The 27,809-nt window shown below is 41.1% G+C and overlaps 1 protein-coding gene across 1 annotated transcript; it reads right to left on the bottom strand.

The window, feature by feature from the left end:
* Positions 1-18,440: 18,440 nt before the first annotated feature.
* ankrd34c (ankyrin repeat domain 34C) lies at positions 18,441-21,280 on the bottom strand. Its single transcript, XM_034176527.1, has 2 exons — positions 21,232-21,280; positions 18,441-20,598 (listed from the first exon to the last, which is right to left on the bottom strand). The coding sequence occupies exon 2, from the start codon at positions 20,543-20,545 to the stop codon at positions 18,962-18,964; it is 1,584 nt and encodes a 527-aa protein (XP_034032418.1). The 5' UTR covers positions 20,546-20,598; positions 21,232-21,280; the 3' UTR covers positions 18,441-18,961.
* Positions 21,281-27,809: the final 6,529 nt, after the last annotated feature.

Genomic DNA, 27,809 nt, shown 5'->3' with positions numbered 1-27,809 from the left:
TGGGGGACAAACTCAGAAACTACAAACAGGGTTAAAAAACGGACAGGGAGGCAGACCATGGCTCAGAGACATAAATGTCACTGTTGAGATAAGTGAATGTCTTGACAGTATTGACACTTCAAGCTCATACACACACTTCTGATGGTGGAGTTCAGGAAAAAGCCCGGATCTTGATACAGGATATCTGCAATGCAAATCCAGACATTCTGACTGCTCGCTCATCTTCTCACCTGCTGTAATTAGGGCATTCAATGATTCAAAAAAGATGACAGCATTGATTGAAAAGATATCCATGATGGCCACAAGCAGGCATGTTTATTTTACTCTTAGTCTTGGTTATTTTAACTGGGTTTTGGGGGTTTAACTCTGGGGGTTACACTGAGTTGGAAGGGTTTTGATGTTTTTTATATGATTAGACGGTTTTGTCAGCATGTCTCTTGTTTGCCTTTTTAAAAACCTTTTTTTATCATTTTACAAACCACAGGTTAGCTAGCCGAGGATCCTTCTGGGCTCGTGTCTGCAAGCTACCAGATCACCTGCTGTCCATTGTAACTGAGGCGCCATTCGGGTTCAGTCTGTGGACCCATTGGGAGTTTTGGCTGCTGGTGTCTGAGGGTTGCTATCAGAAGAGACCCCCGCTGCCCCAGCTGCTGGCCCCTGGAGACCGCTGGCCTGCTAGCAGGCTTGAACAAAAAAGGGTCAAAAAAGAATGGACCTTTTTAATAATACACACGTGCCAATAAGACATCATATTAGACACGGTCTATATATTTGGACATTGACAAAGTTTTGCTAATGCAGGATATTTAATATGAAAACAATAACAGTGACTACAAGCTCAAAGCAGACATTCAGCTTTAGTCTGAGGGTATTGAAATTTCATGTAATTTCCTATTTTTACCCAAGGCACAAATATGGTCATCGGATATTGCGAAGGCCTAGCGGGTATTGCGTCCATTCGTCCATCTTTGGTCAGCATAAGTCCATTCTTATTACTGCCAGGGTCTTCAAATTCACAAGCAACATTCTTGGGACACAGACCTTGGACAAGTTCAAAGCTGTCTAATCTTGACCTATTTTAAGAGGTTAAAAGGTCACATTCTGTTTCCTATTTTATGCTCAAACACCCGAGGGTATTTTAGCATTGCGTTATAGTTTAAATAACAAGTAACTAGACAAACTGCTACAGTTAAACATTAAACTGTCTTTTTAATACTTGACTACAAATCATATGTAGTCAAAGAATGCAACCCACCTGGCTGAGTGTAGTCGCCTCTAAATAAAGCTCTACAGCTCCAAATATTTCAGATCCTGTTACACTTGTCAGCCATCAAAAACCGTCAACAAATACAAACGAAACAGCACCTCCTTCTGTGTGCATCATTCAGGTACCAGTTGATCCTTTGATCATCTCACTATAGCATGCTCTTGCAAAAACCTTGCAAGCTCTTTTGAATGCTTTCATTTATTTATTTATTGGCAAAAAGTAACTGGATTTACTCATTTTTGAGATTTTCCATTTTTTTTATATCCTATATTAAACACTATAATGAACTTGATCGTTGACTTGATTTTTGACACAGATATACATACTAAATTGATTCTTAATTTGGCCAAACTGTACAGACTTTTTTGTTGTTGCTGTTTTTCGTTTTGTTTTTCCCCTCTAAGGGAGAAATTATTACGTTATCCACCACACTTGTGTACTGTAATGTTCCAGTGGTTCACAGTTCATATTTTTACAGTCTCTCTGATGGGTTTGTTTTTCGTTTTCCAGTCTGATGGTGGTTAAGGTCACAGGCAGCCAAGCTTTTTGGACATGAAATAGACAATTACGTGCAACAGATTTCAAATGGAGTAGCCACACTTCAAATTAACTGTAGAGCTTTTTATTTGCCTGTAATGAATGATTAACACCTGACCATACAGCAGCCATGCTGCCAATTGTCCAAACCACAATTGTCCATTAAAAACACAACAAAACAAAACTTGCAAATACATTTAACTAAAGGCTGTCATTTCTACGCTACTCATAGAATTTGGATATACATGTCCTCAAATTAATGGTGACAGTCTGCTTTTCAAGGTCATATTAATTATTCATTTTCAACTCCAGTATACCTTAAAAACATAGGCTGTATACGTACTGGGCATACTGGACATCACATACAGGTTTTCTGAAGAGCTGGTTTGAAGCTCAAATGGGGCAGTTCCAAATGCTGCCAACTTGGCAGTGCCTTACACCGTCTAACTTCCATTCAACCCATGAATTGTTAAAGAGGTGGTGCGCTGGTGTGACCCGGGCTTGACCAATAAAGCTTGAACGTGCCCCCAATCTTAGTGTTACAAAACAAGCTAACAAGTCTAACCTTGGTCCAGTTGTTTTATTAACATATATTTTTTGTGTACTGGGTGGTGGTTGTTAAAATGAGTGGAGTGGGTGAAGTTAAAAAAAATATGACCCGACCTGTATACTGTCTCAGTAATCATAGCGTAAGTGGAGATAACTCACCTCACCATCAATACCTGCTAATTTGTACTAGTGGTGCTAATATACAAATTAAATAATGCTGAAATTTCACTCAGTGGAAATACAGATGTATGCAAAAGTTTGGGCACCCCTGATGATTTCCATGATTTTCCTTTATAAATCATTCATTGTTTGGATCAGCAATTTCAGTTAAACATATCATAAAGCAGACAAACAGTGATATCTGAGAAGTGAAATGAAGTTTATAGGATTTACAAAAAGTGTGCAAAAATTATTTAAACAAAATTAGGCAGGTGCATAAATCTGGACACCCCAACAGAAAAAAATACATCAATATTTAGTAGATCCTCCTTTTGCAGAAACAACAGCCTCTAAATGCTTCCTATAGCTTCCAATGAGATTCTGGATTCTGGTTGAAGGCATTTTGGACCATTCTTCTTTACAAAACATCTCCAATTCAGTCAGGTTTGTTGGTTTCCGAGCATGGATAGCCTGCTTAAAATCACACCATAGATTTTCAATAATATTGAGGTCTGGGGACTGAGACGGCCATTCCAGAACGTTGCACTTGTTCCTCTGCATGAATGCCTTTGTTGACTTTGAGCAGTGTTTAGGGTTGTTGTCTTGTTGAAAGATCCAGCCCCGGTGCAACTTCAAGTTTGTCACTGATTCATGAACATTGTTCTCAAGAATCTGCTGATATTGACTGGAATCCATGTGACCCTCAACTTTAACAAGATTCCCAGTACCTGCACTGGCCACACAGCATGATGGAACCACCTCCAAATTTTACTGTAGGTAGCAAGCATTTTTCTTGGAATGCTGTGTTCTTTTTCAGCCATGCATACCGCCCCTTGTTATGTCCAAATAACTCAGTTTTAGTTTCATCAGTCCACAGCACCTTGTTCCAGAATGAACCTGGCTTGCGACTCTGTTTGTGGCGTGTATGCAGAAAAGGCTTCCTCTGCATTACAGCATCATACAGCATCTCTTTGTGCAAAGTGCGCTGTATACAGTAGTTGAACGATGCACAGAGACACTATCTGCAGCAAGATCATGTTGTAGGTCTTTGGAGCAGGTCTGTGGGTTGACTATGACTGTTCTCACCATCCTTCGCTTCAGCTTATCGGAGATTTTTCTTGGCCTGCCACTTCGGGCCTTAACTAGTACTGTGCCTGTGGTCTTCCATTTCTTACTATGTTCCTCACAGTGGAAACTGACAGCTGAAATCTCTGAGATAGCTTTTTGTATCCTTCCCCTAAACCATGATGTTGAACAATCTTTGTTTTCAGGTAATTTGAGAGGTGTTTAGAGGCTCCTATGTTGCCACTCATTTAAAGAGATGCCAAAGAGGGGAACATTTGCAAATAGCCACCTTAAATACCCGTTCTCATGATTGGATTCACCTGTGTAAGGAGGTCAAGGATCAGTGAGCTTACCAAACCAATTTTGTGTTCCAATAATTTGTGCTAAATGTATTCAAATCAATAAAATGACAAGGGTGCCCAAATTTATGCACCTGCCTAATTTTGTTTAAATACTGCACACTTTCTGTAGGACTTTCTGTCCTATAAACTTCATTTCACTTCTCAAATATCAGTGTGTTTGTCTGCTATATGATATATTTAACTAAAATTTCTGATCCAGACAACCAATGATTTATAAAGGAAAATCATGAAAATTATCAAGGGTGCCCAAACTTTTGCATACAACTGAACAGGAGCACAAACTTCCTACAAGGTCCGTTTGTATACTGAGCCACACATTAGGCTGCATTATTTGAGATATTAGTAATAAAATGCTCAAAAAGTCCACAGAGGCTAGCAGCCATTGCTAGCATGGCCCTGGGCACAGCTCATCAACACGCATCTGTTACTTAAAGCAACCATCCATGCTCAAATTATTCATAACTTTTTGTCTTAAATTCGCCTAACTTAATGAGTTGTTAAAAATTTTTCTCCTACAGTTGTCATGAACATGGACACTCTTTGTTTTTGTACCAGGTTGTAAACATGCTCATTTCAGCTTTGAAGTTGGGAATTTTAACCTGGGAAGCGACTCGCTTTTTGGAGCCAGCCTCAAGTGGCCTGCAAGATTAGGCAGTGCCACACTAACTTTATTTTCCAGCACCAGAGGTTGGGGTTTCTTTAAGAAAACATCTCAGTGTGACATTAATAATTATGATACAGAATTAAGTGCAAATTAATCATAATTCAACATACTATAAAATTATAAAGGAATAATTAAGAATGACAGCAGCCTATTAGTATAGTATATATGGTGTATACTGTAGTAGAGTACTCATATCATGGACAGTCATAAGAATAAACACACCTCAATAGATATACAGACAGCACAAGTTCATGCAATTAATTTAGGTATAAATTGAACTAATGGTTCATTTGCAGATTATAATTGTAGAAAATATGTATGAATGAATGCATGCATGCGTTATTAGGTGTTGAGCTGAGCTAAACTCCAGCATTACATATTTGTGTAAAACCTTCATGTGCATTATCTGTTTTGCTGATCTATTGCTTGTGTCAGCATGTATATTATGTAATCGAAATGTCCACAAGTAATGAAGACAATGAAGGCTACAGAAATCTAATATTTGACCCCAATGACCTTGACCTTCATTCCATTTCTGGAATCCACCTAAGTGTGTTTGTTACACATTTGGTGGATTCCAGAATTGGAATGAAGGTCAAGGTCATTGGGGTCAAATGTTAGATTTCTGTCATTTGGTCCAAATCAGGTTGAAATCAAATTCCTTGACCTTTACCAAAGTAAAAATTTTCAAGGCAATTTCCGGGCCGACCCGAAATGACCAGTGATTGAGTTTTGGCAACTCTGACCTTGTTGGGCACTTCCAGAAACAAGCTTAGTGCAAACTGGAGGCAAAAAACCCCTTTCATTTCGACCTTTGATCCAATGACCTTGACTTCATTGATTGACCTTTGGTAAATTTGTTGTCATCTGAGCTACTCCAGAACCCACGTGTGTCAGGTTTGGTGGACATCGGAATTAAAAAATTCTAATTTTGATCTCTGACCCCAGTGACCTTGACCTTTACCAAAACAAGCAATTATTGGCAGTTGTGGTGCTGAGTGACATTTATATATCAAGTTTGGTGGAAATCAGCCAAAGGACCTGGATAGAGTAGGAGAACAAAAAGACATATAAACCAACATTTTGATCTTTCACCCTAAATGACACTGACCTTACACAAAACAAACCCTGTATGGGCAGTTCTGGGGTCAGCGTGCATGCACACAGGAAATTTGGTGGAAAGTGGCCTTGGCACCTTGGAAGAGTAGTGGAACAAACAAACAAACAAACACACACACACACACACACACACACACACACACACACACACACACACACACACACACACACACACACACACACACACACACACACACACACACACACACACACACACACACACACACACACAGGCAGATGTTTCTCAAATATGATGTTTGCTTTATTATTTCCTTCTTCAACTGAAGCAGAATTCATCTGGTAAACAACGAAATATTCACATTCCAGACTGTCATAGCAGAGGGCCCTCTAATTTTAGCTGTAGGAAGAACACCATACCGGGAGAAAGACTGGGAAGCGTGTAGTGCAGTCACATGACACGCTTGCTGGTGATCCAGCAAACGAGGGAGCCTTCAGCGCTCAGCAACAGGTCACCTCTGAAGAGAAACGAAGGTCTGACACATATCTTAAATTAATCCCAAGACTTCATCAAATATTAACCAATCAACACACTGTTGCTGTCACTGTGAGCTTTAGTTTTTGATCGCATGAATACGAAGGTCAGTGGAGGTCATTTATTTCTGCCCATGGGGAAACATTGTGTAATGTTTTGACGTTTAATAGCAGTCTTAGAACATCCTGCATGTAAGTTTTCAAAATGAACAGGACACTTTCACAGACGCTCACTGTGCAAGCTCTTATAAAAGATCATGTTCTATATTTAGTCCTCATCATTTCAGCCTGAGTTTAATGTGCGAGCTCTGTGAATGCTTATTAACGTGGTGATCTGACTCAGTGAAACTCTTATCAATAGAAGATTTCAGTTTCTTTCAGCCACAGCTCAGATTAGGCCTTAATTTAGATCTGAGGGTGTAACGCGATCATTACTGTCATTACTGCACCGCTTCTGCTTTTGTCTGCTCACACAGCAGCAGAGACACATTTTAATTTGCTTGTTGGAGTTTAGTATTTGATTTCAATGCCATATGAAGCAGATTCCTAATGTTCCTATGTTTTTTTTGGTGCAGTAACTGCAGCGGCACAGGTTTATTTATTTATTTATAAAGGCTCTGTGGAGCTTCATGTGATGTGTTTGCTCCATCTGCTGGTTTCCTGCAGAGGGCACTGACAGTGTTTTTAAAGCTTGAGCAGCGTCTGCTGTAGCCTGTCAATAAAAAGATGTAAGATTATGGATTCTGGTTGCTCTTGTTGTTTCCATCTCTACAGAACATGACAGTGTTACTATCCCTTGCACTGATTTTTTTTTTTTAAATGAATGCCTTTCAACTCATGTAAACTACAAAATTAGGCCATTCCTTTCAGTTAGTTATGATCTTTGATGAATATGAAACTTTTTCCAACGCTCAAACATCCAGGTGCTTAAATCCACTCATATAACTACACATAAAAATTAATTAGTGCTAAACAGCACTAAAAGTGGTTCTTTGGCTCATAATTATGGTGTCCTAATCATAGCGGAACTACATTTGGTGCTTTATAATGCTGCTTTCTTCAATTGAATGGGAAAGTGTGTCTAAATTTTCACTGGTAGTGTGTGGGAGTCTATCTATCTATACACACACACACACACACACACACACACACACACACACACACACACACACACACACCACACACACACACACACACACACACACACACACACACACACACACACACACATATATACAGTGGGGAAAATAAGTATTTGACCCCCTGTCAGTTTTGCAGGTTTTACCACCTACAAAGAATGGAGAAGTCTGTAATTTTTATCGTAGGTACACTTCAACTGTGAGAGACAGAATCTAAAAAAAAAATATCCAGAAAATCACATTGTATTATTTTTAAATAATTAATTTGCATTTTATTGCATAAAATAAGTATTTGACCCCTAGAAAAACAGAGCTTAACAACTGGTACAGAAACATTTGTCTGCCATTACAGAGGTCAGACGTTTCCTGTCGTTCTTGACCAAGTTTTCACACACTGCAACGGGGATTTTGGTCCATTCCTCCATACAGATCTTCTCCAAATCTTTCAGGTTTGGAGTTTCAGCTCCCTCCAAAGATTTTCTATTGAGTTCAGGTCTGGAGACTGGCCAGGCCACTTCAGGACCTTGAAATGCTTCTTACGGAGCCCCTCCTTAGTTGCCCCGGCTGTGTGTTTGGGGTCATTGTCATGCTGGAAGACCCAGCTATGACCCATCTTCAATGCTCTTACTGAGGGAAGGAGGTTGTTTGCCAAAATCTTGCAATACATGACCCCATCCATCCTCCCTTCAATACGGTGCAGCTGTCCTGTCCCCTTTGCAGAAGAGCACCCCCAGAGTATGATGTTTCCACCCCCATGCTTCACGGTTGGATGGTTTTCTTGGGGTTGTTCTCATCCTCTAAACATGGTAAGTGGAGTTGATTCCAAAAAGCTCTATTCTGGTCTCATCTGACCACATGACCTTCTCCCATGCCTCCTCTGGATCATCCAGATGGTCACTGGTGAACTTCAAATGGGCCTGGACATGTGCTGGCTTGAGCAGGGGGACCTTGCTGCCCTGCAGGATTTTAACCCATGACAGCATCATGTGTTATGTGTTGTCTTTGTGACTGTGGCCCCAGCTCTCTTCAGGTCATTGACCAGGTCCTCCTGTGTAGTTCTGTGCTTTCTCAGAATCATCCTTACCCCACAAAGTGAGATCTTGCATGGAATCCCAGACCGAGAGAGATCGAGAGTCATCTTGTGTTTCTTCCACTTTCTAATAAATAATCATAACAGTTGTTGTCTTCTACCAAGCTGCTTGCCTGTTGTCCTGTAGTCCATCCCAGCCTTGTGCAGGTCTACAGTTTTGTCCCTGGTGTCTTTAGACAGCTCTCTGGCCTTGGCCAACTTGTGGACAAGTTGGAGTGTGATTGACTGAGTGTGTGAACAGGTGTCTTTTATACAGGTAACAAGTTAAAACAGGTGCAATTAATACAGGTAAAGAGTGCAGAATAAGAGGGCTTCTTAAAGAAAAATTAACAGGTCTGTGAGAGCCACAATTCTTGCTGGTTGGTAGGGGGTCAAATACTTATTTTATGCAATAAAATGCAAATTAATTATTTAAAAATCATACAGTGTGATTTTCTGGATTTTTTTTTTAGATTCTGTCTCTCACAGTTGAAGTGTACCTACGATAAAAATTACAGACCTCTCCATTCTTTGTAGGTGGGAAAACCTGCAAAACTGACAGGGGGTCAAATACTTATTTTCCCCACTGTATATATACGTACAACAGGTAAAATAAGTATTGAACATGCCACCATTTTTTTCCTCAGTAAATATATTTCTAAAAGGTGCTACAGGCATTTTCACCCCACACAAAGAAATCAAAACAAAATGTACATAATTTAAGTTATGTGTAATAATGTAAAATGACACCAGGAAAAAGTATTGAACACGCTTACTGAAATTTATTTAATATTTCATACAAAAGCCTTTTTTGGCACTGACAGCTTCAAGATGCATCCTGTATGGAGAAATTAGTCACATGCATTGCTCAGGTGTGATATTTGGGCCCATTCCTCCACACAAACAGTCTTCAAATCTTGATGAATCCACGGACCTATCCTATGAACTTTGATCTTAAGTTCTTTCCATAGATTTCTATTGGATTCAAGTCGTGATTGGGTGGACCAATCAAGCAGTTTTACTTTCATTCTTTTAAACTAATTGAGTTTCATTGGCAACGTGTTTGGGATCAATGTCTTGTTGAAAATGTCCACCATTGTTTCATCTCCATCATCCTGGTAAATTGCAGCAGATTTTTATCAAGAATGTATCAGTACATTTTCCCATTCATCCTACCTTCAATGATATGAAGTTTGCCAGTGTCGTATGCTGAAAAACAGCTCCAAATCATGATGGTCCCACCAGGGGTGCTGAAAAGGGGAGAATAAGGAGAAGGATTCTAGGGGCCCATGATTGGCAGGGGCCCAGAGAGGCCCCTAAAACAATTATAATACTGACAAAATAATATGGGGGATGGCCCAGTAAGATTTCATTTCACAGGGCCAAAAACCGTGGTGGCGCCCCTGGTTCCCACTAGAGTGCTTTAATTGAGAGAGTGGCATCAAGTCAGAACATGGTGCCATTTTGGTTGCAACTGCGCTGAAATACTGAATGAACCTTTACTGTTTTCAACATTTTAAAAAAATCATTTAACCACATACAGCAACACATCCAGGTACAGGTGCTATGAAAATAAATATAAAAATAGTTAAGCTATCAAATTTACATAAATTTCCAATTTATGATGACTTAATTAATTAATTTAAAGCCTGATTTACCTGATTTGCACCCTAAATACTATTATGATATGAGGAATACAGGAAGCAGTGAAAGCAGAAAAGTGTCAAATCACAGCCTTCTGCTGTGTCTGATTTAACAGGTGCACGTCCAAGCGCGGGTCCGAGTCTGAAGACGGCGTGAAAAAATAAACGGTCGTGCTTTTAATCACAGAAATGACTCCGGTCCCACTTTCCTCAAACTGCCGAGTGTAGGAGCACTGAACTTTAATTTGTACCCCTGTTACTTTACACGTCCAGACTGCTCTGGGTTTTAATGGAAATACATTGTGATCCGACGGGACATTTTATACGATGTGAGCGAAAAATCGTCATACAAAATCTGTTATATACGGTGTTTATTACATGGAAAACAATAGAAAAACTTTGGTACTTTTTTGTCCGGTGACTGCTAATATCTGGTTTATATGATGATGGTATAGGTGAGTTTTACTGTACATGGGACTGAACAATAAATTTACCTTGCAAAACTTTGATGATGAAATTGCTTCCATCCCACGGCTGACTTTATTTTCCCGAGTGTTTTGTCTGTTTGTATCTGAAGGGAATCTCTACATCTTGAAGACTTGTTGTGTGTTTTTGTGCCTCCAAATGCACAGCAACCCGGCATTTTTTTATTTTATTTTATTTTTTGACTCGTCATGTCGCTACTCTCTCAATTAAGGTGCTCTAGTTCCCACCTCCAAACTTCATTGTTTGTATGGTCTTTTTGGGATGGTGTGCAGTGCCATTTATGATGTGTGTTATGGCATCCAAAGAGTTCAATTTTGGTCTCATCTGACCAGACTATATTCCCCCAGTGTTTTACAGGCTTGTCTAAATGTTGTGCAGCAAACTTTAAATAAGCTTCAACATGCTTTTTCCTCAGTAATGGAGTCTTGCGTGGTGAGCGTGCATACAGGCCATAGTGGCTGATCGCATTATTTCTTTACTTTGGAACAATCATACCTACTATAGTGCATACGGAAAATATCCATAGTACTTCACTTTTCCACACTTTCTGTTACAGCCTTATTCCAAAATGGAGTAAATTAAAGTTTCCCCTCAAAGGTCAACTCACAGCACCCCATAATGACAACATGAAAAAGTCATTTTTAATTTTTTGCAAATTTATTAAAAATGAAAAACTAAGTATTCACACCCTTTGCTCAATACTTTGTTGGTGCACCTTTGGCAGCAATTACAGCTTCAAGTCTTCTTGAACATGATGTCACAAGCTTGTCGCACCTGTCTTTGTGTAGTTTTGCCCATTCCTCTTTGCAGCACCTCATCAAGCTCTATCAGGGTGGATGGGGAACATCTGTGCTCAGCCCCTTTCAGATCTCTCCAGAGATATTCAATCAGATTTAAGTCTTGGCTCTGGCTGGGCCACTCAAGAACATTACGAGAGTTGTCCTGAAGCCACTCCTTTGATATCTTGGCTGTTTGCTTAGGGTCATTGTCCTGGTGAAAGATGAACCGTCACCCCAGTCTGACATCAAGAACACTCTGGAGCTTGTTTTCATTCAGTATATCTCTGTACAATGCTGCATTCATCTTTCCCTCAATCCTGACTAGTCTCTCAGTTCCTGCCGCTGAAAAACATCCCGACAGAATAATGCTGTCACCACCATGCTTCACTGTAGGGATGGTGCCTGGTTTCCTCCAAACATGATGCCAAAGAGTTTAAGCTTTGTCTCATCTGAGAATTTTGTTTCTCATGGTCTGAGAGTCTTTCAGGTGCTTTTTAGCAAACTCCAGATGGGTGCCTTTTACTAAGGAGTGGCCTCCATCTGGCCACTCTACCATGCAGGCCTGATTTGTGGATTCCTACAGAGATGGTTGTTCTTCTGGAAAGTTCTCTCTCCGCAGAGGAAATCTGGAGCTCTGACAGAGTGACCATCTCTGGTCACCAATAAGATCTCACCTTACCAACCCCATGTGCTGGGGTTGGTAAGGTGAGACCTTACTTGTGTGACATGCCTTGAGGCAGCTTTGTTGTGATTTGGTGCTATATAAAGTAAATAAATTAAAATAAATTCAATTAAATTGAATGCAGAGGGGGTTCGGTTTGGGAACCACAGAATCTCGTCTCTGCTGTTTCCGGACAATGTGGTTCTGTTGGCGTCTTCAAATCAGGACCTTCAGCGTGCACTGGAGCAGTTTGCCGCCGAGTGTGAAGCGTCTGGGATGAACATCAGCACCTCCAAATCCGAGGCCATGGTTCTCGACTGGAAAAAGGTGCTTTGCCCTCTTCAGGTCGTTGGAGTGTCCTTGCCTCAAGTGGAGGAGGTCTTGTTCACGAGAGAGGGATGGATGGAGTGTGAGATTGACAGACGGATCGGTGCAGCATCTGTAGTGATGCAGTCACTGTATCTGACCGTCATGGTGAAGACAAAGCTGAGCAGGGGGGCAAAGCTCTCGATTTACCGAATGATCTATGCTCCGACCCCCATCTATGGTCATGAGATTTGGCTCATGACCGAAAGAACAAGATCGCGAGTACAAGCGGCTGAGATGAGTTTCCTCCGCAGGGTGGCTGGGCGCTCCCTTAGAGATATGTTGAGGAGCTCGGTCACTCGGGAGGAGCTCGGAGTTGAGCCGATGCTCCTCTACGTTGAAAGGAGCCAGCTGAGGTGGCTCGGACATCTTTTTTAGATGCCCCCTGGACGCCTTGCTGGAGAGGTGTTCTGGGCACGTCCCATCAGGAGGAGGCCCTGGGGAAGACCCAGGACACGCTGGAGGGACTACGTCTCGCAGCTGGCTTGGGAACACCTCGGGGTTCCCCCGGAGGAGCTGGGGGAGGTGTGTGTGGATCGGGAGGTCTGGGCAGCTTTGCTTGAGCTGCTGCCCCCACAACCCAACCTCGGATGAAGCGGAAGAAAACAGAATGGAATGGAAATTCAATTAAAACATCGGGTTCTTAATCACCTCCCTGACGAAGGCTCTTCTCCCCCGATCACTCAGTTTAGATGGGCAGCCAGCTCTAGGAAGAGTTTTGGTGGTTCTGAACTTCTTCCATTTATGGATGATGGTGACCACTGTGCTCATTGGGACCTTCAAAGCAGCAGAAATGTTTCTGTACCCTTCCCCAGATTTTTTGCTTTGAGACAATCATGTTTCAGAGGTCTACAGTCAATTCCTTTGAATTCATGCTAGGTTTGTGCTCTGACATGCACTGTCAACTGTTGGACCAACTGTGGGTGTGTGCCTTTCCAAATCATGTCCACCTGAACTCAATTTTGAGCTTCATGGCAAAGGGTGTGAATACTTACGTACATGTGACGCCTTAGTTTTTTAATTTTTAACAAATTAACAAAAATCTAAAAAAAAAACAAAGTTTTTTCACATTGTCATTATGAGGTACTGTGTGTAGAATTGTAAGGAAAAATGAATTTCATTCATCTTGGAATAAGGCTGTAACATAACAAAATGTGGAAAAAGTGAAGCAATTTGAATACTTTCCGGAGGCAGTTTAATTCCAGGTCCTTCTGAAGCTTTCCAAAAGTGGTCCTTGTCACTTGGACAACTCTTCTGAAAATTCTTTTCACTTCACTGTCAGAAATCTTGCAAGAAGCACCTGGTTGTGGCCAGTTTATGGTGAAACGATGTTATGGCCCAAACATTTCTCACTGTTTGGGCCATTTAGAAATTTATAAATCCATCTGTAATCAATGCAATCACTATGTTTTGCAACAACAAGGTTAAGAAGATATTGAGAGAGCTCTTTACTTTTATCCATCATGACATGTTTCTTGTGTGACACCTTGGTAATGAGACAGCGTTTTATAGGACTACAGTAACTGACATACGCAATTACATAACACATAAGTAAAAAATGATCACATAACACAGAAACAGAGTGACACGCTGGTGTGTGCGTTGAATGGACAGGGGGCGTGGCCACCGACAGCAGCACCTGTTGAGATCTCTGGTTCTGGACATCACGGCTGGGGAACATGTACCGTGTTTTGACGGACATAGACTTACAACTGTCCATTGTGACGTGCATGTCTGCAGGGTTGGGTAGGATTACTTTGAAATGTAATCCAAAAGTAATCAGATTACAAGTAATCCAAATGTATGTACATACATACATGTAATCCACATGTATTCCTCCAAAGTAATCCTACCCAACCTTGCATGTCTGCTTGCTGTCCTCGTGCAGCGAGCAAACGCACGACACACATTGACAGGCTGTCCCAGGTGAAATGGGCCATCAGATCACAACATGCAGTGGGCAATCTGAACGTCACGTCACTTATGTGAGCTCTGTTCCACATGACTCTGTGTCTGTCCTGCAGCGCGAAGCCCACAGGACATGCTTTGGGCCAGACACGCTCGTGGGCTGGCTGGACACGCCGGGCCAGCAGATGTGTACATGATCAAAGAGCAGTGCTTCATTCTTGTCATGTCATGACTGTACGTCTATGGCCATGGGTCATCTACAGAGGAACAGACCGTTCATAATTGTATTGTCCGCTCTATAAGAGGTATTCAATAAAATGTGGTGTTTTTTATGGTGTGTGGTTTTATTTGTTTTCTCCACAGCAGAGGCCCGATGTGGTGCAGCACGTTTCAGCTGTTTTTTTTTCCCACAACAGTGACGTTTCGTGGGTCCCCATTTCATGTTTGGTTCATGGATTTTCTTCTGGTTTCTGCATCTTTCGTGTTATGTGTGAAGAGGCCCTTACTAACGTAAAACTGATGATGGATTGACACTGGCTCTGCACCCCAGGGCACCAGACTTATCTAACGGCATCCTGTCTGTGGCGCCAGTGACTGCGTGTTGACCTAAGTAATGCGCTTTGTTTTTGAAGCTATTCTGTTTTTGTTTTTTCCTGTTTCCTGTTTCTTCAGCTTGGTAAAACTTTGTAAAAACCTTGTAACTGCAAGAATGGCCTAAACAGTCAGTCACTTTCTTCCTCAATATCATCAGAGGGAAGACTAAACACTACTCTAAATGTAAATGATAAACGCTGACATTCTGAAGTGTCTACTCATATTCAACTTGAATTCGAATACCCCCAAGCTGCATTAATGAAATCAAAATATTCACCGTTTGTGGGTCACAATTTATCCTGACGTCACAATTTTTTAAACACACCCAGATTGCTCACAAAATTGTACAATGTTACTTTTATGACTGGTTATACCCTGAATGGGTTTCCAATTTTTTTTAACTTATTCTTTTTTTAAATTTACTTTTATTTTTGCACCAAGTACATAGGCAATCAGTTATCAAAAATCAGCAATGGGAGACTGCCTTATAACATGTCAGCTAAGGCTGTATACAAACATCTCCTGTATTGAATCTACACATCTGCGCAATGAAACAGTGAGATTCTGATTGGATTGCCATCTGCTGAGTTCTTCACAAATGTGACAAATGACCACAGAGTGAACAAACAGCATACATTCACAAGTGTTAGACATTTATTTGGAAAAAGCCGCTTGCCATATTACTATGGATGTAAATAGATACAAAAACAAAAAAAAAAACAAAAACAACTGAAAACAGACACATTGGTTCAGATAAATTCAGTATAAATTGTGTGATTTTTAGTTTTGTCAGCCTTCAGCATGAAATTACATTTTAATGGGCTATCACCATTGTATTTTTACTAATGAAATTACATGTCACATTTAAGGAATTTTACAAGTCTTTGAGTGTTTATAATAAGACTGTAACAATATAATTCAAACTCTAGCAATCATATTGTGAAGCCTCTCTTGACACTATATTATATCCATGTTTTTAAAAAAATGAGAACTGTGATAAAGTTAAAAGTTAACTATTCCATGAAAGAAATAATGACCTCTTGAAAAAACATACATATGATTCATAAAACACACAAATAAGAAACATACAATGCTCAGAATTACAATTTATATTATATTTATATTTGTTTCTTTAATCTTAAGCCTTCACCACTGATTAAATTTCTGTATAATTAGTGTGAACAGGGATGTATTGTGTTATATATGTATATAGTGTATATATGTATATTAGTCTGTATGTATGTACAATATCGTGGATTTATCGTGCCATTCCAGCCCTACTTTAGAATCAGTTGTGGGCAAAGCTAACCTAAAAGTTAACTTCAGTAATTGCTAATCTATTAAGTGAAATATTAACTGTGATGCTAAATTGGTATACCATTAAAATACGTAGCTGGAACTACTAATAACAGTTAACTGCTAATTTTTATTGTATGAATTTAGCTTTGGCTTGGTTTTATGGCTGTAAAACCCTGATAAACAGACACAGAGCTGAAACATTAATATGAAAAAAGGTTCAGGTGGTCAAGATCAGATGAAGATCAAAGAACAATAATTAAACGAATAAAATGAAACAGCAGTTTATATTCAACATACAGTTTTTTCCCTGTATTCAAGGAATAAGACATTAACAAATAAAATTACGCATGGGAAGTAATTTTAACAGTTTAATTAATGCATTTACTCTGGATTGACCTTATGCTCCTCCGTCTCTTCGAGGTGATGCTTGTTGTCTACGTACGACGTGTTAATTTCCAATTCTGAATTAGTATATAAGCTCCAACAGAATGATATAGGTAGGATTGGGGTTACGTCATGTCCGCTGCCATTTTCAATCACCACTGAAAACAAACTGTACGCACACTCACAACCATTGTTGATATAGTTGTCTTTACCGTTAATTCGCAAAGGCCTGCCGATGTGGTCATGCCAAATGGCGTATGAGTATGTGGTGAGCCTTGATAGGTGTGCAAAAGTTGCTCCAGTTAAAGTTAACGCTGCTGTTTAAAATCTCATAGCTGGATCTCAGGATCGAGCTGACGGCCCACCGCGAGGTGAGTTGTCATCTGTCCCAACCCCTGCCTCTCGGCGCCCCCTCGATGCTCTTAGCTGAATGTCCCGCAGGGTCTGAAGCATTTACTTTGAAAAAATTAGTGTGTTCAAAGCAGGCCCGGTCGCCTGGATACTCCAGCTAGGAATAATGAAATAGGAGTTCGGTTCTATTTTGTGGGTTTTCTTTCTCTGAACTGGGGCCATGATTAAGAGGGACGGCCGGGGGCATTCGTATTGTGCCGCTAGAGGTGAAATTCTTGGACCGGTGCAAGACAGACGAAAGCGAAAGCATTTTCCAAGAATGTTTTCATTAATCAAGAACAAAAGTCGGAGGTTCGAAGATGATCAGACACCGTCGTAGTTCCGACCATAAACGATGGCAACTAGCAATCCTGTGTTGTTATTCCCATGACCATCCTCGTTTACTCGGCTGATAGCAGCCAGCCATTTATCCCTTCTGTCAGGGCTTTTGTGGCGCTTTGGGAGCTTGAAAAAAAAAAGCACTTTTCAATCTTTTAACTTATTGTGGTTTGTATAGCCAACTGCAACACACGATCATGGCATTCTCTGTGAAAACTGGTGTATATTAAGTAGGAAAAAACGTGGCAGAAAGTTGCGAGCACGATAGACATCAAGTAGGAAATGAACGCGACAGTGGTTTGTTTTCAGCGGGTCGCTGGTTACTATGTGCGTTGCTATGTGTGCGCACATCAGGGACCCGGATGTCCGACTGTACCTATTGGGCTTTACAAATGTTTCTGATTGTTAAAAGTAATTTTTTTTAAAAGTTAGCTAACTTAAAGTTAGCAGAACTAAATTTATTAGAAGCTAACTGGGCCGCTAATGGTTTTCAAAGACAGCGGAGAAGTTAATCCACTAACAACAAAGTTAGCTTCACTAATTAGCTGTTAGCCAATTAGCTGAACTGTGTCCAGCACTGTTTATATTACTGTTAGGAACACATTTTCTTTTTCTCCTGAGTGATAAATTGCCATTATCCTAATAAGACATTAACAAATAAAAATATGGGAAGCAATTTTAACAATATAATTAATGCATTTACTCTGGATTGACCTCATGCTCCTCCATCTCGTCGAGGTGATGCTTGCCTCCATGTGATGTGTTCATTTCCATTACTGAATTAGTGTATAAGCTCCAACAGAATGATATGATGCTTTACAAATGTTTCTGACTGTTAAAATTTATTTTTTAAAAAGTAAGCTAACTTAAAGTTAGCAGAACTAAATTTAGTGGAAGCTAACCGGTCCACTACTGGTTTTCAAAGACAGCTGAGAAGCTAATCTGCTAACAAAAAAGTTAGCTTCACTAATTACCTGTTAGCGGATTAGCTGAACTGTGTCCACGACTGTTTATATTACTGTTAGGAACACATTTATTTATTTTTCTCCTGAGTGATAAATTGCCATTATCCCATATGTCACCGTTTTTAAAGGTTTATTTATGAATTCATACCATCCCACGTCCCATGTTACACCAACAATACTAAAATAAAACAGACTTTGATTACATCATTCTGAAACAATTTAATACATAAAGCACATCTCCCCACTTTCTCCAATTGAATTATCTTGAAGGCACTTTGTACAAAGTTGCTACAGCCACATTTCATCTAATCCCAAGCTACATCTTAGACAAGTGCAACATATTTTGTTCCCATCCAAAGTCTGTTATGATGGTGATAATTACATATGCACAAAGTGCACCCAAGTGGCCCATTGGCTACTAATGTACCCTGTATGTTCCTCAAACATAATACACTGTGATGTCAGAGAGCTAGTTTGAAATACCATTGTTTTGGCATTTACATTCAAAACTGTAATACATATGAAGTAGATGTTCAGAATGTCATAGATTCTGTAATATCCTAAAGACTGTGTGTGACATGGGGAGGAAATCTATCCATATTGCTCAGTTACATAATTCTGCAATAAATTATGCATTATTCAACATCAAGTCTACACAGCTGAAGACAACTGAATGACAATTTGTGTTTCTACCTTCAGAATATGTGCTGCAGAAACAACATTAACTAATGTGTCAGCTCCTCAAAATTAGAAAGCTGCTTCATCTGCTCCACTTGCATAGAGTGCCTTCTCACCAGTTTGTTCTTGGACTTCAAGCAGCCTCTCTTTGGTGTGTTTGGTGCTACTGGGGCTATAGATCTAATACCTGTGGTCAGAGGTGATGAGGGTTTGCTACTAACCCCAATATCGGGAATGGGGGGGTTAGGGTTTACGTTGAGTGGGGGTAGGTGGCCAGGCCGAGTGTGCGAGATGTAGTCTAGTAGTAGGGTGCCTGAGCCTCTCCTCTCCAGGAGGCCTGGTGCACGCCTGCGTGCTGTGCTGGGAGAGGACGTGCTGGCATTACTGTCTAGGGATTCTCTAGAGCTGGTCAGCATCGCTAACGGCGAAGTGTTAAGTTTCCGCCGCTCCACCGGCACCTTAGGAGAGTCTAACATGGCCGAGTCTGAATAGAGTTGTGAATCAGAATCGTAGTGATCATTCCCCAGGCGTCGCCTGTGCAAAGTGTCTCTCAGACTGGGTGGTCCACTGTTGCCACCACCGCTGTCCTGGTCAGTGGGGACGGTACTTCGCCGTGCTAGTGGCTGGTGTTGGCTGAGAGATCTCTCATATGACGCTGGAGGGATGGACAGAGAGGTTGTCGTCTTGCAGGATTGTTCACCCACTAGTGGGAATATGGTGTCCTTCCCATCTACACTGTTCTGGCGAGACAACGCAGACTTCTTACTTAAACAGAGTCCATTTACACCTGCGACAGCCTCCTCTTCAGAGCTCCCCTTTTTACTCTCTTCTTGGGCAGCGGCAGCAGCTGCCAAGACAGATGGTGCAATCAGCCCCCAAGGCTCTGACTGCAGACGCTTTAGTTGAGGCAGACGTGCACGTTTGGGGTTGGCAGCCCGGCGTGTTGGAGATGTTGGCCCATTGGCCAACTTCACAATCGAGCTGGAGGTTTTCAGCTTAGTCTGGAAACTGAAGACCATGTTTTGTTGTTCTTGCTCGGGTGTGGTTGATGCACTTACGTCAATGCCGGAAGGGGAAGCGCAGTATGTTGGAGAACACCGTTCGTCTAGCTCCGGTGAAGGGGGAACATTAAGATACTGTTTGGTAGTTTTCACACCGCATGGGGAATTGTCGGTGGTGATTATGATGACCTCCTTGCCTTTAGCTTTGCATGCATCCAACAGCACTTTCAGCGTTTCCTTATCATCTGCATTGATGGCATAGACCAGGGCCGAAGCCCCGCTCCTGTCTTCCAGACTGGGATCAGCCCCATTGGTGAGGAGGTGATCCACCACCTCGTGTCCAGCCTTGTAGAGGCAGGCGTACATTAGGGCCGTCCTACCTGCTTTGTCTTGAATGTTGGGGTCTGCTTGGTTGTCCAACAAATACTTCACCAGCTTCGACTTACTTACGCTTTGCTGATCGCTGTGAGTGGACATGCAGGCCACCATGAGCGGCGTCTCTCCACGCTCATTGCTCTCATTGATGTAGGCACCACCTTCCAGCAGGAGTCTGGTGAGTCTCAAGCGTTTGAGCCACACTGCTTTCAGGAGCGAGTTTCCATCCGTCCGTAGCTCCAGTATGTCTGCCATTGCTGAGCCAATCAGGACTTCTTAGTGTTGAAACGCAGTTACAGCTCACAGCCCTTTGAACGAATCAGTGAAGAAGTTCAGTATACATTGTTTTGCTCTGTCTCTACCACCACCACCACCACCACCAGGGGGCAGTGTGTTACAACAGACAGATCATTCAGTTCTGACAGAATAAAAACGTGAACATGCCATCACATTTCATGTTAGGCGTAAAAAAAAAAGTCGCACTCTAAATTAGAAATATTTATTAATAGCTACAAAATGTGTGTGCGGCTGTTTTTTTTTTTTTTTTAGAGTGATCTTTAATGCATTTGTGTTGTTATCCATCGACAGCATCAGAAAACAGCAGCCTTGTTTGATTATTAAAACAGCAATACATCCAAGTCACTATTTCAAATCGGCGACTGAATAATATTAAAAGAAAAACAAACATTTGAATTTGTCATCAGCGATCAGAAAGTGTCGCTGTCCGTGGTGCTGAAAACTGTCATGACAAACTTGGCTCAGTCTGATTTTCTACATATAGCAAATAATAATATATTTACAATAAAATAAAATCTAAATTAAGCCTTTTGTTGTTAGATTTAAAACGATCGCGACTGAGAAGAAAATCAGCATCCGATTATTTAAAGATTTCAGAATTTTAAAATTAAAGATGTGATCGTTTCTGTTCATGATCTTCTTACCTGGTGTGAGGAAAAAAACTCTTTCCATGATTAAAACGCCCAATGCTTTTAACAGCACGATCATTAAGATCTCAGAGAGAAACTTTGTTCCCAAATCTTCCTCTTTTCCAGTCTGTTCCCATTGACGGCTCCTGGTCTATGTGTGAGGGCGCAGCGGCGCTCTGGCACCATCGCACACGAGCTCCGTGGCTTTTGTTCCGGACGCGCACACCATCAGTCCAATAGGGAGTATTCCTTCCACTGCGCACTCAAGGATCACAACCTGCAGGATGGTTATAAATAACTTACTTTCCTCGCTGGTTGAGTTGAGCGTGTATTCTCTTGACGTCAGAACGGACCGAAATAAATTTGTGCCTGATGAAAAAAAACAACCACCTCTGTCCAGATATGCGCATGGCGCAAACAAAACGAGGCTGATCCCTCGCAGGGAAATGTGCTGTGACATCTAATCATTTCAAAAGGGCACCAATGTGTCGACACATAATATAAATTAGGGCATGGAAGTACTAAGTGGCAGTGTTATATTCTATCAGTCAGATATGGATCAACAAAGGTGAGCTGATATCCGAGTGAATAAAAAGGCAATTCGTTTGCAAACTAGAATGGCACTTGGAGACTGCATACCTTTGCCGACACTCAAAGACCTGCATAATAGAGGTGGGCGATACCCGGAATTTTGGTATTGATCTGATACCAAGTAAATACAGACCCAGTATCGCTGATACTGATACCGATACTTTTTCATATTTAAGCTTCATAGATCCAAAGGATCCAAAAGACTTAGGATAGAATTTCGCCAAACATTGTACATGACAACAAAATACTTAATTATCACAATCAACATTTTTGTTTAAAAAAATTCACTCAACACAACTTAAAACAAAATCTCCTGAGGTAGAGGGCTGGCAAACCACAATACAAGGGTGGGCTGCTCCGTGTTGTGTGACACAGCACAGTGCTGCTCTTACAGACAGAGAGTAGACTTTGATGAATCTGCGTGCGCAGCAGTCAGTGCGTGCAGGAGAGAAAAAAAAAACATGAGTATTGATCTTTTTACACGAGGATCGTTCAATATCAATACCAGCGTTGGTATCGATATTAGGATCGATCCGCCCACCTCTACTGCATAACAAGATACATATTCTCTTGAGTATTTCTTTTAACACTCAAAAAATGGCTCATTGGATGAACTCAATTCAGTTATGTGCAGGATTTCCATCTACTAAATATATGTAGCCCCAACTCCAATAAAACACATCCATGCAAGATAATAAGGTGGAATCCAATCCAATGAGCCATTTGTTTGAGTGTATCACTCAAACAAATGGCTCAGTGCATGAACTCAATTCAATTATGAGTAGGATTTCCATCTAATAAATATCAAAATATCAGTCAAAACTAAATTAAATTACATTATCTTGCATGGATGTGTTTTTATTTGAGTTGGGGCTACATACATATATTAAATGGAAATCCTGCTCATAATTGAATTGAGTTCAAGATTCAAACAACTTTATTGATCCCTAAAAGGGCCATTCATATCACACCGAATTACCTCAGACAAAAATACAGCAATTATCCATCCATCCACCCATCCATCCATCCATCCATCCATTTTCTTCCACTTTATCCGGAGTCGGGTCATGGGGGCAGCAGCTCAAGCAAAGCTGCCCAGACCTCCCGATCCACACACACCTCCCCCAGCTCCTCCGGGGGAACCCCAAGGTGTTCCCAAGCCAGCCGAGAGATGTAGTCCCTCCAGCGTGTCCTGGGTCTTCCCCGGGGCCTCCTCCCAATGGGACGTGCCCGGAACACCTCTCCAGTGAGGCGTCCAGGGGGCATCCGGAAAAGATGCCCGAGCCACCTCAACTGACTCCTTTCGACGTGGAGGAGCAGCGGCTCGACTCCGAGCTCCTCCTGAGTGACCACAATTAATCTACAATTATTACTAGTTGAACGTAATAATGGCACGCATCAGAATGAAAACAACCGCACATATACATTTGATTGTTTATGTACGCTAAACTTTGAAACAGTCTGTCATCCGAATTCATCCAATGCATCAGTTTTTTGAGTGTTTGAATGCACTTAAAATATGTATTTTTTAAAGAGACTTTCTTTAATATTGTGAAATAGGGCCTTTTTCAACATTTTCATAAATTTCTCAAGATCTGTGTGTAGTGGCTTGTTGTGCATTGTGTTGTGATTCTGATGCCTACCTCTGACTCCCCTCACTGACACTGTCGCTCTGACCAGTTGGCTAAAAACCTTGGCTGCCTGAGTGGCCAGAGTATCCAGCAGCAGGCCTACTATTGCACGACGACTCCTTCTGGCCTCTGTCACATTTGCACGGAAATGATGAAAAATCTTCCAATGTTAAAGAAACGAAAAATAAGAGAGGGGGTGGGAAATTCCAGGACCTGTCCCCTTAATCGGATCCACCCCAAAAGGTAATGGGTTCTGCCTTGGGACAGGTCTCACCCCTCCAACGAGTTTGAGGAACATCGATTTAGTAGTTTTTGTGAATTCATGCTGGCAGACCAACTAACAAATAAAAACAATTACCACCTTGGTGGAGGTAATTATGTGACAGATCACCATCAGAGCATTTATGGAATGGCAACACTGATCATTGCAGAAGTCACTCTGATTTGTTTGCACTGTCAAATCCTGATATAATTCAGGTTCCTGCTGGACAAAACTCTGAACCTGATGGACAAGCTGATCAATAAAGTAGGTGCCACATCTTTCATAACTAAACATTTATTGCACAACTAAAGAAGCCAAAAACTTGTAGCAGCCGTAACAGCCACGGAGCCTAATAGGGACATTTCTATTTTTAGGTTGCTATGAGACAGCACAGAAGCAGTTTCTAATGAGAACAGTGATGTTTTCAGCCCTGCAGAAAACAGGTAAATCAGACACATAACATTATGCTGAGGACTGGGGTGATGGTGGTGGGGAGGAGGGGTCGTGGTATTTAACAAAATCTTTTTATTCCTTTTTTGTGATGGTGAATTTTTACTTACACCAATAAACCTTCACCACAAACCACCATTAGTCCTCTGATTCCCCCCACAGCTGTGATCACTGGCACTGATCAGTGGCAATGATCATTTTGTTATCCACTCACACACTTGATGTTTGCAGTTACTGATCATACCTTAAACTATTAGTTAAAAGGTGCATGTGTACAACAATAATTTCTGTGCACTTGATTAAAAATACTGCAATTGACAGACTGCCACATCTCACAGAGAAATGATCAACTAGAGAACAGAAGAAAAGCCAAAGCTCAGAGCTTTAACATGTTCATTAAGACAGCAGTCCTGGTGCAGCCTGATCTTTGCCCCAGTGATGCGGTCACTGACGTTATATGAAAAGGAAAATAAATAATTAAGGTTGAGAGAATGAACGCTGTTACCCCTGGGAGAAGTTTCCATTTTCAGATATTTTACATCGCAACTGCTGCTCTGCTCCTCTTCTAAATATAACCTTTTCTTGCGTCTGCATTGTGAGCTTTTTACTCAACAGTCTGCAGCAGCATCGAGTCTATATTTATAGAGCCTGACAAAGTACATGTAAAAGTTATCAACAGTTATCAAATTTGGAGTCAGATTATCATGAATCGTAACATAGTCAGTGCTGGAAATGATGCTTTAATCCAAACAAATCTCAAATATTAAAAATAATGATAAAAAATAAGCCAGCTGAAAGCAAAAATACAGCACAAAGCTCTGGCTATTTTTAACACAGGCATGCTTATATTCAAAATGTCTATTTTTAAAATAGACATGGCTGAAATGCCAGTGACGTGTGGAGGAGAAGGACTCAGACTTAATGATGTCAGCAACCTTTAACACCTTTCTTCGCCATTTCTGCACTCTCACTTGTACAGGTTTTCAGCAAGATAATACTGGTTTCTTAAAGGGAAATATGACAACAAAATACTGCATAGGTGAGGTGATGCATTCTGAAAAGACAACTACGCCTCTAAGAAATGTCCTGATCTGTATGTGTTGCTTTAAAGAAAAAGAGCTGATGATTACGGTATCGGGTCATAATACTTCCAAAATGAGACAACATTATCAACTGCAGAAAACATCTGGGTTATTTCAGCAAGAAGTTATGTCATCAAAAATGTTTTGCAAACTGAAAAAAAAAATGTTTGTAAACACAAAGAATACAAATATACCAAACAGTACATGTAAAAAAAACAAGAGCAATCAGAGGTTTCTGATGTCCACCAATCTGAATCACCTCCAAAATTCTATGGAGTCTTCCATGCCCTAATATCTATCTGTGGTGCACATTTGGTGAGAATCCACGAAGTAGTTTTGACGTAGTCCTTCAAAGCCTATATAAAGTGAAACAAACACCAATAGGCAGAGACACAGTCATGGTTGAGCAGGGGTCAGAGGCACGAGCAAACACAGACATCTGGGTTGAGGCTAGAGGCATGGTTGAGGAACACAGAGCAATAAACTGTACACGGCTAGGCAAAAAACAGGACTGTGAACAAGAGGCTGGAATGTGTACAAAATACAACAAACTGGCAGGGGAGTGATGGCTGAGAGGTGTTTAAATAAGGCAGGAGTTAACTAGGTACATGTGAGGAACAATCTTGAAAGGGGCGTGGCTGGTGGACAAATATTAAGCACTGTGCAAGATAGTGAGGAAGGGAGTGCACAAAGGGAAGTGATGTAAGACACAAAGATGTGTGAGCAGGTGCAAAGAGCATGAGTGAATGAAAACGCAAAACAGACAGAATCAAGGTGTGAGCTGAGGACTAGCTGGTGAAGAGGCCTGAAGACACAATGGGAGGTGCAGGGTGTGGGGTGAACACCAGCAAACGTAAATGTGGACAAACTGAGAAAATAGAATCTAAGGATAGAGTATTGTATAACTATGAACATGGCATGAACATGAGACTAAAAAGCGAACCAAGAGAAAATATGTACCAAAGAAAATCTACATGAGAAGTGATCCAAGAATAAAAGAAAAATAAATACTTAAGCAAAGCTCAACTGTAACTGACTAAGAACTGAAAAATACAACCCAATGACAAAACAAACAAAGACTAATAATCAACAAAAAACAAAACAAGATACTACAGCATAACTGATAACACAAATGAGATGAACAAAATAAACAAGTGATAAACTAATGATCAACAATGAACAAACAAACTGACAGAACAAAACTAGAACAGAAGTGAAAATGGCTGGAGTATGAAAAGTAACAAAGAAGCAATGTGACAAACCAAAACAGAACAGAGAATAAACACATGATGAAAATAAACAACTAATGCCTCAAAGCATATGCTCGGTCACTCGGGAGGAGCTCGGAGTTGAGCCGCTGCTCCTCCATGTCGAAAGGAGTCAGTTGAGGTGGCTCGGGCATCTTTTCCGGATGCCCCCTGGACGCCTCGCTGGAGAGGTGTTCTGGGCACGTCCCACTGGGAAGAGGCCCCGGGGAAGACCCAGGACACGCTGGAGGGACTATATCTCTCGGCTGGCTTGGGAACACCTTGGGGTTCCCCCGGAGGAGCTGGAGGAGGTGTGTGTGGATCGGGAGGTCTGGGCGGCTTTGCTTGAGCTGCTGCCCCCGCGACCCGACTCCAGATAAAGCGGAAGAAAATGGATGGATGGATGGATGGGCTCTGCTGACCACTTAGAGATAAAGAGTGGAGCGCTGCAATGTAATGAACAGTGTATTTTTGTGTTATTTTGACCTTCCATTGTGTTGTGGAACACTGCAAACCATTTTTGTATTTTTACATACTCTATTTGTATATTTCCACCATGTTTGGTGGCGCACACATGCACAGATGCATGCACGCACGCACACAGGAGCCTGCTTGTGCATTGGAGCACAGGGTAATAACATATGCGTCGAGATTTTGATAATGCAATTTCCTATTTCAACAAAAGTCATAAAGCAGGTCTCCATTCACCCTATTGAGGTTTCAAATCCTGCAAAATCTCAGAGAGTTCCCCACTCTGCAAGATGTCAACACCATTGAGAAATGCATTGAGATGGCTGCAATTTAACTGTTGCACACAGACAACAGCATTAACATCTCAAGGTAAAACTCTTTGTATAGTGCGACCTCAGCTTTATCTAAAGTCTGGGTCTTTTAGTGAAGCTTAGGGCTAGTGGCCGACCTTAGTATTTCTTCTGTTTTTCTTGTTGCTTAATGCTGACAAATTATACTGTATTTGTTGTCTTTCTAATGCCTGATTCTGTTTTTTATTCTCTCTGTTTGAGGTGCGGCTCTATCCAGAGATGGGTGTGGTGTCTACTTCTGCAACCCTCCTATCCTGTGGACCGGCAAAATTCCTGTATATTCGTTTTGTAAATTGTTTTGTCAACTGTGTTGGTAGCATGGCCCATAGTGCAGCAGATAACAGAATATTTACAGAGGAATTCTTCAAATCCGGTTACAAGCACCAAAGTTTGACTGTGTATACCTTTTGGTACATAGTATTTTAGAAAAATACCATTAGCCATTTGAATTTTCAATAGGGGGCCAAGTAGGGGTCAATTGATGAACTGCTTAGGGTTAAAAAAAATGT

This window comes from Thalassophryne amazonica, chromosome 8 (assembly GCF_902500255.1).
Source record: "Thalassophryne amazonica chromosome 8, fThaAma1.1, whole genome shotgun sequence".
NCBI lineage: Eukaryota > Metazoa > Chordata > Actinopteri > Batrachoidiformes > Batrachoididae > Thalassophryne > Thalassophryne amazonica.
The sequence above is the reverse complement of the archived record's forward strand: the minus strand, read 5'-3'. Positions and strand labels throughout refer to the sequence as shown.